General features: G+C 39.8%; 1 protein-coding gene across 5 annotated transcripts in view; it reads right to left on the bottom strand.

Moving 5' to 3' along the window:
- Positions 1–15,251, bottom strand: part of fgf14 (fibroblast growth factor 14) — a 78,175-nt gene that overhangs the window by 22,788 nt on the left and 40,136 nt on the right. The window contains exon 1 of one of the 5 annotated variants that reach the window (XM_058081700.1): positions 880–1,511. The exons of the other annotated variants lie outside the window; for them this stretch is intronic. Coding sequence (XP_057937683.1) covers positions 880–1,072 — 193 coding nt within the window. The 5' untranslated portion in view covers positions 1,073–1,511. Of the gene's footprint in view, positions 1–879; positions 1,512–15,251 lie in introns of those variants that run through there. 5 annotated transcript variants of the gene reach the window in all.

The raw sequence follows: 15,251 nt of genomic DNA, 5'->3' as shown, positions 1-15,251 counted from the left end.
GTACAGCCCAGTGAAATTATGTTAAGGCGTTGAACATGTCTTATAAGTGTGACAGTTTGACCCTGGAACAGATAATTTCATTATTTCCAATTGGAGCATTTGTTACGAAAGAGATTGCATTCGACTTTTGAAGCTCCATGTGCATGATTAGAATTTTTTTGTTGGTCTCAAGCCAAAGCTTTTATTTGCACACCAGATGAGAGAATCGTCTGTGCGCACACACACACACACAGTATGGTTCTATATAGGGAGGCTTTGCACTGGAGGTGACAGAGGACAACAGCAATATTCATCTGCCATTTTGAAGCACCCTGACCCTATCTCCAGATGTGTCCTCCTATCTGCCACACACACACACACACACACATGTGCATAGAAAAGCCATTTTAATCCACTCATGCGTACATTCTAACCCTTTGCATGGTAAGCTTGCAGACAGTCAGACTTGATACACCAGCTGCCATGCATGTCTGGAGCAACAGGTTCCCTCAGATGATACCTGATGATCGCCACAATTAAAAAGGAAATGCATGTATTGTTTTGTTTTTACAAAACTGGTGGAGCTGTCCTTGAATGCATCACAGAAAAGCCAGCTACAATATACAATATTATACGTTTTTTTTTCTCACATTGGGCTGAAGCATATAATCTATGCTCTCTAGCTCGTTACCACCCCATGCAGGACACCACTGATCATCACAAGCAGCACACATGTGGTCAAATGTTAGCACCTTTTACGCACGCGTAAAATTCATTAATGATGATATTAAAGCCTGTAACAGATGAGAGGGGAGGGGTGGTCCAATAACAGCTATCAACCGGTGGACGCACCCCCACTCCCCTCTCCACAAAAAAAAAAAAAACAAACTTGACTTGCACCTTGTCTCCGTAGCCTGCGCTTCCTGAGACCAAATATGCGCACTTTGGAGAAGATGTCCACGAGGTTGCCGTTGCACAGCCCCTTGTTCTTGTTGGGGCTCTTCCGGCGCCGGTTAGTCGACGGCCGGTCCAGGTGCTGCTCCCTCGCCTGCCTCTTCTGCCGGATCAGCCCGCTCGCGATGGCAGCGGCCATGGCTCCCACCGAATATCACCACCAGCACCAGCACCCCCCCTCACCCCCCGTTTTCTTGGAGGGCGTGCGCACTAAACGGCCACTGGGTCACGGTCCCTGCATGGTGGCGACTTGACCCGTCCAGTCCACTTTAGTGTCTAAAGATCTCCTTATTATAACTCAGAGACAAGGAATTCCCACTACATGATAAAAAAAAACATCCAGGGAATCTTGTGCGTAATCCCGCATGCATGCATAAGACTCTTGAAGAAGAATCGGACCCTTCCTTTCTGTCCTCTTCCAGACCAGACTGATACTCTCCAATGCCCCCCTCCCTTAAAAATAGTAAAAATATCACTAAAAAAAAACCTAGCAGCTTTCAGCGTGCTGGAAGGCAAATGCACTCCTTTTTCCCTCCTTTTCACCAGAGGGGCTCCTCTTCCTCTTCCTCCCTCCTCCTGTCAGCCGAGGCGCGTTCACGTGGAGGTGGAGAGGAGGGGTTGGGGAGTCTCTGCTGTTTAAGCGATGCTCGTGCATGTGCACCATGAGCAGCAGCAGCGAGGACTGAGTGAATCTGGGTGAATCAGGACTGCACTGAATTGTAATGCTATCGAACCTGTGTGGTGATAAGCTGCATACATAAATATATGCACTGCACGAACTAAACATTATAGTTTAAGAAATAATCATTTATATATATATATATATATATATATATATATATATATATATATATATATATATATATATATATATATATATATATATATACACACACACACGTGTGTATATGCATGCTTATATATTTTTAAACACAAATTACAATATACAAATGTGAAAAATGTTGATCAATACTATCTTATCATATCTTATCTGTTGAAGTTTTTTGCATTAACAATACCACATATTGTAGTATTTATAGTAATATAAAGTCTAGTACATAAGGAATGATATTATTGACACGAATAATGTGAATTTCCAAACTCAATATATCTATAGTGCTATCTGTTTTCAGCACCCTGGACAGAGACATGCACTCGGTTTGAGAACTTCCTGTATGTACTGTTTAAAACACCAAACTGAATTCAATTGTTTGTTTTTTTCATATTTTTGGAGATTTAAAAGGTGAAAGAACAACCTGCATGCTCCAAATCACAGGCAGCCAAATTAAAACTCAAGAGAGCCATCTGCTGTTTGTGGCTGTAATTAAAAGCTCTATGCTGCAAAAAAAGAGGGAGGAAAGGAGAAGAATGGATGTTACCTAGGACTGGATGGGGGTGGTCTCTGCACGCCACACACACACACACACCTGTTGAATCCAGCTGTACTATTATTGCATGGCGGGAGCTGACAGATGACCCATTCATTCACGGTCATCCATCCCTACTAGAGAGGACACTCATTCGCTCGGAGTGATTGATGCGATTTTTTATCAACCAAAAAAAAAAAAAAAAAGTATACATTATACATAGATTGCTTCTTATGTCATGCCTCGCTACGCTTCTCCTAAGGCGATGAAGCCTCTTGACTTGCAGTAAAACGCTCCAACCAGCAGCGGACACTGTCAGACCGTGACAGCCTTCAGAGGGAGAGGCTCTGTGTGTGTGTGTATGATCTACTCTTCTAATCACACAAGTGCTCTGCTTCAGTGCAGCAACAAAAGAATAAAAAAGAGAGAGCAACATCACTATACAAAAAAAAAAAATGTGTGGTTTGCGGATACCAGAATCTGTGAAGCGATACATAAGTTATTTTGAAAGAACTGTATTGTTTTTGAAGAATTTGATAAATAATTTGATAAAAATAATAGGATTCCATATGTTGACCTGCCTGCTATCTGAGAAACTATCCATCCATCCATAATTTTCTATGCCGCTTATCTTCATTAGGGTTGTGGGTATGCTGGAGCTGTCTTTGGGCGAGAGGCGGAGTACACCCCTGGACTGGTCGCCAGCCAATCACAGGGCACATATAGACAAACAACCATTCACACTCACATTCATACCTATGGACAATTTGGAGTCCATAACATGCACCTAGCATGTTTTTGGAATGTGGGAGGAAACCCACGCATGCACCGGGAGAACATGCAAACTCCACACAGAGATGCCCAAGCGGAGAATCAAACAGTGTAACTATACAACCAATAAAAAAGTCTTTAAGAATGTTGTTTTTTTCGAATAATGATAATAAAGTATCTATAGTCGCTGCCAAAACTGACCTTAAAAACACATACATTCACATTTTTACATTTTGTTTTACAAAGTTTGACACTGTTCCGATGCTTTCGTTATCAAAAGCCATTATTACATTTGTCAGGATTTGTTGGCCGATATTGCCATAAAAATGAAAAATCAGATCATATTGGTATGGGTTTTTTTTCTACCAATAATGATATTTTTGCAACAGTGAGACCTCAGTAAATTGTATCTTGCAGTTCAGTGTCATACAATGAAAAAGATGAGATATATTGCAGTTACTTTGATTGACTGTAATAAAAAGTAGCCCACTAACATATAAGTTATTGTTTTAAGTTCAATATTTCAGGCACAAAGTGACTCAATTAAAACAAAATAAATAAAAACACCATCTTTTCCATGCATCAGGCTTGTGTGCCCCCAACGACCCATCAAACGAGCATTACGAGCACACACGTACCTACATTTTTTTTCCTCCGGCATGTAAACGAGCGAGTCTCCATGGCGGTCCCATTCCAAAGCCCCTCTTAGCTAAAAGAACTCTTTTTCTTTTCTTTTCCGACTGCCGATGCCATGCCGGCCATTTATACCGTCTCTTCCTCCAACCTAACATGGTTACGGTTAACTGACAGTTGGCCCCCCCGAGCAGTTTGCATTCAATTGCTCACAAGAAAGCTTAGAAACCTGTGCATTCTTTAAATTTAGTGGCATAACAACACATATTAAGTATATGTGTTGCAATTTATTTTGCAGATTGCCAATTAAAACAATGTAAAGCAACTAAATGAGCACTTAAGCTGACATTAAGGTGCTAAATACAAAGTATGTGACAAACAAAGTACGTATAGATGCATCATAGTAAACATAATTAAAAATGATTTGCATAAGAAAATATATATAAAACTGAATTGCTGCAATGGAAGACAATTGTACGCAGGCTGTGATGCGACCGTCTCATCAGCAGCAAACATTCTAATGTAATCAGCTCTGAGGAAATGTCATTAGCGTTCATTCAATGTCCTACGGTGGGGCCAGGGCAAAATGTCACCCGAAACAATCCGGATAAATAAGCTATTTGATGATTATTGCCAGAGCTCTGCCTCCGGGCCGTGTTCTGTCATCAACCCGCCGTGCCATGACTCGATGCAGGGACTGCAGGGAAAAAATATGCCCTAATTACGCGACGTTAGCAAAGATTAATAGTGAATGTACGTATGTTCATGGAAGTTAGGTTTTCAGAGAAGCCAGACTCCAGTGTACCGCATGTCACTTGTTAGTCACGTTTTAGCATTTTACAGTCATTAACTTCTTTTTACATTTGAGTGATTGGTTCCAGGAGGGCCACCTCTAATTGAAATGGATGCTAATGGAATACATTTTTCTAATAAGAAATCATATAAATCCCATTAATCTGTTCCGGATAACCAAAAATGTTAGCACATAACACATTTTTATACTTTTCGCTTTATGGTTTTACATGCATAAAACAATGAATGAAAGAAACAAATGAACATTTAAAGTTACTATGGTTATGGTTTAGTTTATTTTGATGTATACAGGTTACACTGGAGTATTCATTTTCTACCGCTTATCCTCACGAGGGTTGTGGTGGTGCGGAGCCTATCCCAGCTGTCTTTGGGCGAGAGGCGGGAGAAAACCCTGGACTGGTCGCCAGCCAATCACAGGGCACATATAGACAACATTCAACAACCATTCACACTCACATTCATACCTATGGACAATTTGGAGTCACCAATTAACCTAGCATGTTTTTGGAATGTGGGAGGAAACCCAGGCACGAGGAGAACATGCAAACTCCACACAGAGATGGCCGAGGGTGTAGTTGAACTCGGGTCTCCTAGCTGTGAGGCCTGCGCGATAACCACTCACCCAGCGTGCAGAAAAACCTGATCTCTTCTCCGGAAAAATAAACTCAAATCTTTCAAATGTGTACCTCGTCATGAACATCCTTTCCAGTCAACAACAAAGAAAAAAAAAACAAGGACCCTCTATACGGTATGCTGGAGCCTACCCCAGCTGTCTTGGATGTGAGGCGGGGTACACCCTGGACTGGTCGCCAGCCAATCACAGGGCACACAGACAAACTATTCATAGAAAACCGATGAATGCACGGGGGAGAACATGCAAACTCCACACAGAGATGGGAATTGAACGCGGGCTCTCGAACCCCAAGCTGTGTGGCCTGTGCGCTAACAAGGACATTGGACACACTTGGACTCACAGCAAGACGCACGCCATATTGTACCATAACTAGAAAATGTACGCAAACCAAGGCAAGCCTTTGGTGTAAAAAAACACTAACCAGGGTGGACTCTAACTGAGGTTCCACTGTATTACAGAGTCCACTGTACTGTGTAGAATTTTTACTTGACCAAATGTAGGATTGTCAGTGCAAATATCGGCCATGGAGCGTGTTGCGTCATGACTGGTCATTTAGAGACCACCAGAAAATAAAATAGTCCAGCTCAAATGTTTTTGTACCGTTTCCTAGTAAATTCAATTAAGAGCACGTTGGCTCATTGCACACATCCAATGAGTCTTTCCGCTGCCAACGCACTCCATTAATAATTCACTTTACGTCCTCCGGGGAATGATCCAAATGGTCGGCTGCGGAGGCTGCGACCCAGGCCGCAAACCTTTAACTGGCTGGCTCATCATCTTGTGAGCATGTGTCATAAAATCATTTAAGTGTACGTCCCATAATGGCCGCCGGGCACTACTATATCGAGCCATGTTGTAATTTGTCTCCCCTCTCGAGAACGTGATGGCGTGCTGGTCCATCCCCCCCGCCGCCACCAACTCGGGCTGGAGCAGATTAAAGTGAGGCCCGTAGCGTGGAGCCCTCCAACAGGGATGTTAATGAAACGCGGCAAGCTACATTCCAAAATAGCCTATTTCTTGCTTGAATTACATAGTTAACACTGAAGATGCTATTTATAATGGAGGGGGGGGGAGCAATGGGGGTGATTGGACCTTGAGAACATTGTGATTGAACTGTGATGACAACACAATGAAATTATTAGATATGCCGTGCTGTACCTTTACAGGAGACATGTCAAGTGTTTATAGTGCTGACGGCATTAGAGGACGCAAGGGGAGGGAATTCCGCCTAGCAACAAGTCATAATCCAAACATGTTCCTGTTTCCGTCATCGCCGAGTTCATTCATTCATTCATTTTCTACCGCTTTTCCTCACGAGGGTCGCGGGGGGTGCTGGAGCCTATCCCAGCTGTCTTCGGGCGAGAGGCGGGGTACACCCTGGACTGGTCGCCAGCCAATCACAGGGCACATATAGACAAACAACCATTCACACTCACATTCATACCTATGGACAATTTGGAGTCGTCAAATTAACCTAGCATGTTTTTGGAATGTGGGAGGAAACCGGAGTACCCGGAGAAAACCCACGCATGCACGGGGAGAACATGCAAACTCCACACAGAGTGGGCCGAGGGTGGAATTGAACCCTGGTCTCCTAGCTGTGAGGTCTGCGTGCTAACCACTCGTACGCCGTGCAGCCCATCGCCAGGTTTATTCATTCATTGTGTCACTTACATACATTCTAATGATTTCATTAGGTTGTGGGGTACAAATTATGGGTGGATCAATCCAAATATTGATAGTAACAATAATATTGGATTGATGCCGTTGTGATGAGATTATGTTTTTTTTCAAATTTGTGATAAAGAGGACCTATTATGCTCATATTTCAACCCTTTGTATTGAGTTGTGGTCTCCTATAGAGCAGCTACACACAATAACTTTTTAGATCTTCCAGAATCTGTACCTATTCCAGTATTTCCTTTGATTTGTGCTTCCTGCCAAAACCTGTCATAAAAAGTGCTTCCTAACTATGAACCATATAAGGAAGTCTGTCCCTCTGTGATGTCACAAAGGAACGGTTTTACCACGCCTTTTGAAACCATGTATTTTGAGCCATACAAATGTTTGTTTTTTTTCAAAAATATTAAAACCTCCCTATCTGAAACCAGTACAGTGACTGCATTACTCCAGACTCTCCACCGATCCGCCTGTGGACGTCAGGCTGCAACCTTCCCTAAACCGAGAACGAGACCCCAGACACTTTTAATCCTGTCAGGAACAGATGACATGCATGATGTTGAACAAACAATCGTTCATTTTGCAAATTTGATTTTTTTTTCACTACATACTGTATGTTCATGTAAGTTGCAGGTTATTATTACTAATTGGTGGGCGTTGGTTGTTATGCGACTTTTGCACCTGATTACATCAAAAGCAGGCGGAATAATAGGCTGATTTATTTGATTAACTAAATAATACTCATTCCCAGCCCCTTGATTAAGCTTGGTTCCTAACCAAGCATAAGCAAAGAATTAGCATTAGCACAGAATAGCTGGCTTCATGGAAGACAAGGTAAAGCAACATGTCGTCTGCATTCTGATCACATATCCTGACTGTGACATCCTATTTTTAAGTCTGCGGCAGAAGAAGAGGAAGCAAGATGCTTTGTCAGCATTTTGGCGCTCCGTCGGGAAGCCATTGGCAACGTGGGAGAATATCAATTCGTCGGAACGCTTGTGGCGAGGACGGGACAACTGCATTTGACTGGAACTTTGCCTCAGAGCAAAACACGATGTAACTTTTTAGAAAATGTGTATTATTATGAATTATTATTGCCGGATGCATGTGAGGGTTTAATAATATGCTAATGAGGGTGACAGCAGGTGAGGCCGTGTGGAATGGAGAAAAGCAGCTTTTGTATAAGCTCCATCCATCACTTCATGGCACAAACAGACTCACCCTTGACATAAACACTTTGTCCCCATAAAGACATAAATACAAGAACACACACACATGAGTGAGCAGTACACTCGTCGGCTTTTTCCACTGATTGGCTAATCAAAAAATAAGATTTTCTTAACGGGGGCCACATGAAACTAACTCTCTCAGAATTCAGTCCCTTTTTCCCCACACACATAATTCATTATTCATTCCTTTCTAATAACCAGCAGCAGTAAAGCAACCACATCAAAATGATTAGCGTCACAGGATTCAAACTTAAAGCTAAAAAAAAAAATTGCATTACTGAAATCAGTGAATGAGTTTTTGGTCTGACAGGAAGTAGAATTTCCAGTTGTTGCTAATGTAATAGTTTCAAATCTTTAATCATTTTGGAATGACATTACTGACAAATGTATATTTGTTTATAGTATAGCATTATTTTTCATTATTTTATTTATTTTTAGTGTTGGATTTGTATGTATTTTATCATTCTGCACAGGTACTCAACTGCAGTCATATAGAAATTCAACAACCTGTCAAATGCTACACAAAGAAGGTCATGCCATCACCATAAAACATATTATATCTCCTGTTAGAAGTCCCGTCGGGTGATAATATGAATCCTGCTTGCATCACAGTCCACTGAAGATTGGTAATCAAACACTAATGATGTCTTTGAAGGCCAATGTTACAGCCTTAGGCGTCATTAACCAAGGTGATGTGAAGCTTAAAAAGAAAAATAAATGACATGCAAATTTTATGGAAATGATAACTGCACTGAAGCTAAAAGGATAAACATGGAATTATTCTCATAGATTATAATACTGTATATTGTTTAATGCTGCACTTGCTGTACTATCACCCGACCACTAGAGGGCAGTGTGGGGCTCAGCATAATCACAGTGCTGCAGGACACACACACACACACACACACACACGTGTTCATCCTTATGCCCTCCCCCCCTCCTCCCCTAAAGACTACAAGCCTCATGGTTGACTTCAGCAGTGAAACAAGTAAAAGGGGGGCAACCTCTAAATGGAAACCCATCAAGTCCAATTTGCCGAGGGCCAACACAGCGTGGAGTGATATCATGAATTAAACATCCACAAGATATCCAAGGGAGGCAAGATACGCAAAAAACAGCCTTGTGTCCGAAGTGGATGTTACAGTTCAATCGCATCCTGTGGATGAAATGAGAAGCTGAAGACAACTAAAAAAAAAAGCTTCAAGTGGTCAGGGTGTGTTTTGACATCTATACATCTCATCATAACACCTCCGACGGCAAAACCAATTCAATCTATTTGTCAAATCTTTCCATCTCTCCTTTAATTAAGATTTTATGGCTGTGTCAACTTGATGGCCGAGAAGCCTTCATCTCATTGGTGACACCGTTAAATATCCGCAGACGCTTCTTATCAGTACTCGCTGCAATGAAGAAGTATTAGGTCCACAATGATGAGAAGAATAACGTCACATAGTCAGAAAGTTGAGAGAATAAATTAAAAAAATTGGATTTTCTTACAATAAACATTTGTGGAAAAAGTTGTATGAAAAACTATTTGACTTTTGCTGGAATGAAATCTAATTTTGTGAAAAGTAGTATTGGTTAATTGGTTCCAGACCTAACCGTGATGAATGAATTCCCATGATATAGAATTTCATTCTGCAGGTACTCGGGTTTCCTCCCACATTCCAAAAATATGCATATTAGGTTCATTGTATATAGGCTATAGCCTATAAATTGTCTATAGGTATGAATGTGAGTGTGAATGGTTGTTTGTCTATATGTGTCCTGTGATTGTCTGGCGACCAGTCCAGGGTGTACCCCACCTCTCGCCCGAAGACAGCTGGGATAGGCTCCAGCTTACCGCTACAACCCTAGTGAGGACAGGCAGCATAGAAAATGGATGGATGGATATTAATACATGGAATATTTTCATAGTTAGAGCATAGAAACTGTGTTGACTCATTAATAGAGGAATACCAATAGTCATCTTTACACTCCTATTATTCATTGTTTACACCACATTGCACAACTCTGGCGAGCTAAACATTCATCCATCCATTTTCTATGCAACTTATCCTCACTAAGATTGAAGGGGTATGCTGGAGCCTATCCCAGCCGACTTTGGGTGAGAGGTGGACTGGTCGCCAGCCAATCACAGGGGAGCAAAACAGTTAGCCTAAAATGTATTTTGTAACTTTTAAGCTTAAACCACAAACTTACCACTTCCACACACAATAGTAATAGAACTTTTTCCTCATTCTATCATGTCGGACATGCCATGGCTAACTTCATGCAGCGTCAAGGTGATGTAATGCAAGGCAACTCGAGAGGATTGCAATATTTTTGAAGAATGTTTTTTTGTGAAAAAAAAAATTGAGGAAAAAAAGTCTTATTATTTTTTTTAGTAAAATTTAGTAGGTTTTTGAGAAAAAACTGTGTTGTGATCAACACACTTCAAGAAACAAAATGTTTTCTAGACTAATGAGAATTAACAATAAAAGACCACTTTTAAATGAAGTTATTAAGTCATACTAAAAAGTCAATTAAGCCAGACATTAATAATAAAACAATATCTTAAATAAAATTAAACTTAAATACAGCATTAAAATATTGTTAAAACTATAACAAACTAAACTTATGAGTAGAAATGTTCCATTATGAGATTACAGGCAAAATCGTAATCAGAAAAAATGATACTGAAAATTCCTTTTCCACTTTTAAGTAACGGAGACATTCCCATGTTATTGAGTGGCATTAATAATCCTACTGTATTACCCAGGTGTACCAAAGGCTACTGAGTAGCCGAAAGAGACATTTCTGTGTGTTACACAATAGAGGCTAGTGCTGGAGGACATACTATACGTAGATCACAGCCTCAGCACACAATGCTTCCAATCACAATCAGTAGTTGTAGTAGTAGTAGGGCTGTAGTACTACAGAAACTCGGAGAGCAGCTGTCTGTTAATGTGAACATGGAAGCTTGATATAACATTGGGAGCTGACATTAACCTTTATAGAAAATGGATAGCACTCTCTCACCATGAAACGTATTAGATTATTTAAACAATACTACTTCCGTTAAGTAGACACAACCCAATTTGGGTTGTGAAGGGAAAGATAATGAGAGTATATAGAACTAAAGAAGGAACACTGTGTTTAGCTTTAATTATCTCTGAGATGATTCAAGGCTATGTGGCTTTTTGTGAAAATTTGCTTCTCTACATTAAGAAAATGATTTAATGGACTGATGAAATAAAATAATATCTTCCAGGAATGGGAGCTGACAGTGTCATGAATAATATCAAAAATCCAAAAACAGTATAAAGGCTTACATTCAGTAAGTGACTGTAACTGTCTAATGTACAGAGTATCCTTGCTGTATTTATGTATTCTTCTTCTCTTAAGCCATCGTTTCTATGGCTGATACAGACGTTAACCTTTTCGACACCCAATGCCAAAAATAGCTAGAGTGCCAGAAATGGTGGGGGTTAGCACCGAGGATAAGTAAGAAGTGGAGGTCCACGCAAACACATACAAGCAAGCACATTAGCACATAAACGACAACAAAAACACAGCCCGTTTCCATCAGCCTCCTCCTGACAAGTGGTCAATGTCTGCTCAGGGAAACGCTGCCTATAAATCGATAAGCTTGAATTAGATTGCTTTAAAGTCATCGCTCTTATCTGGAAGACAACATCTGAACAATTGGTTTAAAATGATATAAGACCGAACAAAGCTTTGATTGCATAAAAGCACTAATAAGCTCACCCGCTGAAGAAAAATATTGTCTTATTGTTAAATCACTAAATAAGTAAAAAAAAATTTTTTGATTTAGAAATGTGAGTGGACCAAAGATACTACCCTGTGGAACTCCATATCAAAGACGATGACTATAAATTTTCCAAACACTTTTTAGAAACGATATTATTCATTATTACGCCAAACAATTTACATTCAAATAAACAATTAAATACAATTAAATAATAAATCCCACCCCATTTCGGTGTGGAGTTTGCATGTTCTCCCCGTGCATGCGTGGGTTTTCTCCGGGTACTCCGGTTTCCTCCCACATTCCAAAAACATGCTAGGTTAATTGGTGACTCCAAATTGTCCATAGGTATGAATGTGAGTGTGAATGGTTGTTTGTCTATATGTGCCTTGTGATTGGCTGGCGACCAGTCCAGGGTGTACCCCGTTTCTTGCCCAAAGACAGCTGGGATAGGCTCCAGCACCCCCCGCGACCCTCGTGTGGAAAAGTGGTAGAAAATGAATAATGAATGTTATTCGTTATTACGCCAAACAATTTACTTTCAAATAAACAATTAAATAATAAATCAAATAAAAATAGCACTGGTAGGCTACATGTATGTAAAACATTTGGTCCTATATGCTGTCTATTTTTAATTCTGGCAAAGCAAAGTCTCAATATTTGTATTTTGAAAAGCGTGGCCCAAGTTGGAAGGACAAGTACCTTAAAGAGCATACAAGATGGTTAGGGGGACATAGCTTATCTGGTCCACACAATACCCACCATGCTGCAGCAGCATAAAAGTCACACATATTTATGGAAGACTAAGCACATAAAGCATGAATTCTGTCCATGGAGTGCTGAATCATTTTCTATGCACCCCCACTGCTGCTCCCACAACATCCGCCCACAACCATTCACACTCAAGTGTGACGCTAACTTGCTAACACAAACATATTAAACATATCAAAAGCACCCCAAAAACACACAAACAGGCTAGTTACATAAACAACTCCTTGTGGTATGATATTAATAAATTCTCTCAGTCTGGTGCCTGCTACCAGAGCCACCCATGCATCTTCCCACCATAAACCCACCCACTCCTTCCTCCCACTGTATCACTTGAAAAGCTGAGCTCGGTTCCCAGTAAAAGTATCTTATCAAGAGCATGCTTTCTTTGGATAGAGAATGGTCTGAATTGATGGATGGATGGATGGGCTGGAGTGGGACGGTCACTCAAAATGAGCATTGGAGGAACTTCATCGCCATGAGCCAACATGCTGGACTGCATTAGCTGATTAAGAACACGCTATCAGAATCTAGACCGAGCTTTACTACCGCTTCTGGCAATGTGCACTAATCCAGCATGAGCTACGTATATGAGACAACTCCACCTTTCAGCATAAGAAAAAAATATATACTATAAAATCTTAATTATATTTATATTTGATCAAATAAAAAATATATATATTTTTAATCAATCACAAAATCACAAAATATGTTTTGGTTTACATAAAATTGTGCACTCATTATTATATGATTTTTATTATATTTATATAATTGCTATTCTAATCTCTGTATTATTTTCTGTGTTAAGTTCAATATGATCACACACACAATGCAAATTATTTCTTATCAAATAATTGATAATAATAATAATAATAAATGAATTGAATGATACATTCTCACAGAGATGACTGGTATGTATGTATCATATGGTGGGCGGTATTTGCAAACGTAATGTCCACAGCTACGTCCATGCTGCATCAAAACGAAAATAATTCTGCAAATGCCATAAAGCCTCAAAACACAGGCATGGCAGAAATGCTTCAATGTGTTATTCTGTTTTTAGTTTTGAATTACAGTGAGATCTCGGCATTCTTTTATTCTCCAGTTACAAAATATAATACAATTCGGCACATATCTTGTAGTATTGTTAAAAGGGACCTATTATGCTCATTTTTCAACCCGTTGTATTGAGTAGTGGACTCCTATAGAGCAGCTATACACAATACCCCTCGCAGAAAACCTTCTAGATCTTCCAGAATCTGCTGGAAAACTTTTCCAGCTGTATTTCCTTTGATTTGTGCTTCCTGTCATCATAGTCACTTCATTGCAATACTGTACATATTACTGTTATTATATATTGTTACATCCATACTGTGCATACTGTTTATAATCTGTATAATCTGCAATAGCCATATAAGAGTCATTTATATCCCTGTATATATCCTCACTGTATTATAGTCACAGCCTGTTATAGTTTGTACATAGATCTGTCCATTTACAGCTCTATTCTATTTCTACATTTACTTACTACTAAGGTATTTATAAAATTGCACTTCTGGTTGGATGCTAACTGCATTTTGTTGCCCAGTACAAGTAACATGAGCAATAACAATAAAGTTGAATCTAATCTAATCTAATCTGATAAAACAGTCTGTTTTAATTTATTCCACCCACGGGCCACCTCCCGGCATGCCCACTCTGCTGTGATTGGGCGCACGCCCAAAGTGCTTCCTAACTATGAACCATATAAAAAGTCCACCCCTCTGTGACATCACAAAGGGGCAGTTTTACCACGCCTTTTGAAATAGAGCGTTTTGAGCCATCACAAACTTCTATCAGGGCTCACTTCCAAATGTGCAAACTTCATTATATGAAACTTTGGCATCGTTTAACACAATAATACAACATTTTAACTACATTTCTAGGTCAGAAAAGTGGAATAAAGCATAATAGGTCCCCTTTAATATACTGCGTCCAACTGTGTTCTGAATGCCCTTTTTTTAATCCTTGTTAGCATCATATTTGCTAGCTAAACAAATGACAACTGGACTCGGAATTACATTTACAAAAAGTAAAACCAAAAAATACCAAAATTACAACAAAAAATGTTATATATATATACACACACATATATATATATATATATATATATATATATATATATATATATATATATATATATATATATACACACACACACACATATATATATATATATATATATACATATACACACACACACACACACACACACATATATATAAAATTTAAGTTACTTTACTTTTTTTATTATTATTATTCATTAATTGTTTTATTTCAGCATAAAAGGTCTTTTAATGTGTACTCGCATTGTAAAATTGCCTGAAGTCTCCAGTCAGTCACTGCCTCCTATCCATTCAACGCCATTACTGCCTTTTCTTTGCAGAGGGTGTGGGGGTAGACGACACCCCTCCCAGGCTGCTGTGCAACTAGTATGCACACATTATGAGGGTGTGACAGCAACACATTGATGCGTGTTAGCACATTAAAACCAGGTAATTCATCACACACGTACAGTCAACCCCCAGCCGAGGTCCCCACTCAAATCCTGTTTGCTATAGAGGAAGCTCTGCTACAACAACTACTACTACTACAGGTGGTGTAAATCACCCAGACAGAATCAGGCCGGTTCC

This window comes from Doryrhamphus excisus, chromosome 9, assembly GCF_030265055.1.
Source record: "Doryrhamphus excisus isolate RoL2022-K1 chromosome 9, RoL_Dexc_1.0, whole genome shotgun sequence".
Taxonomy (NCBI): Eukaryota; Metazoa; Chordata; class Actinopteri; order Syngnathiformes; family Syngnathidae; genus Doryrhamphus; species Doryrhamphus excisus.
Note: the sequence above shows the minus strand (reverse complement) of the source record. Positions and strands in the feature narration are given on the sequence as shown.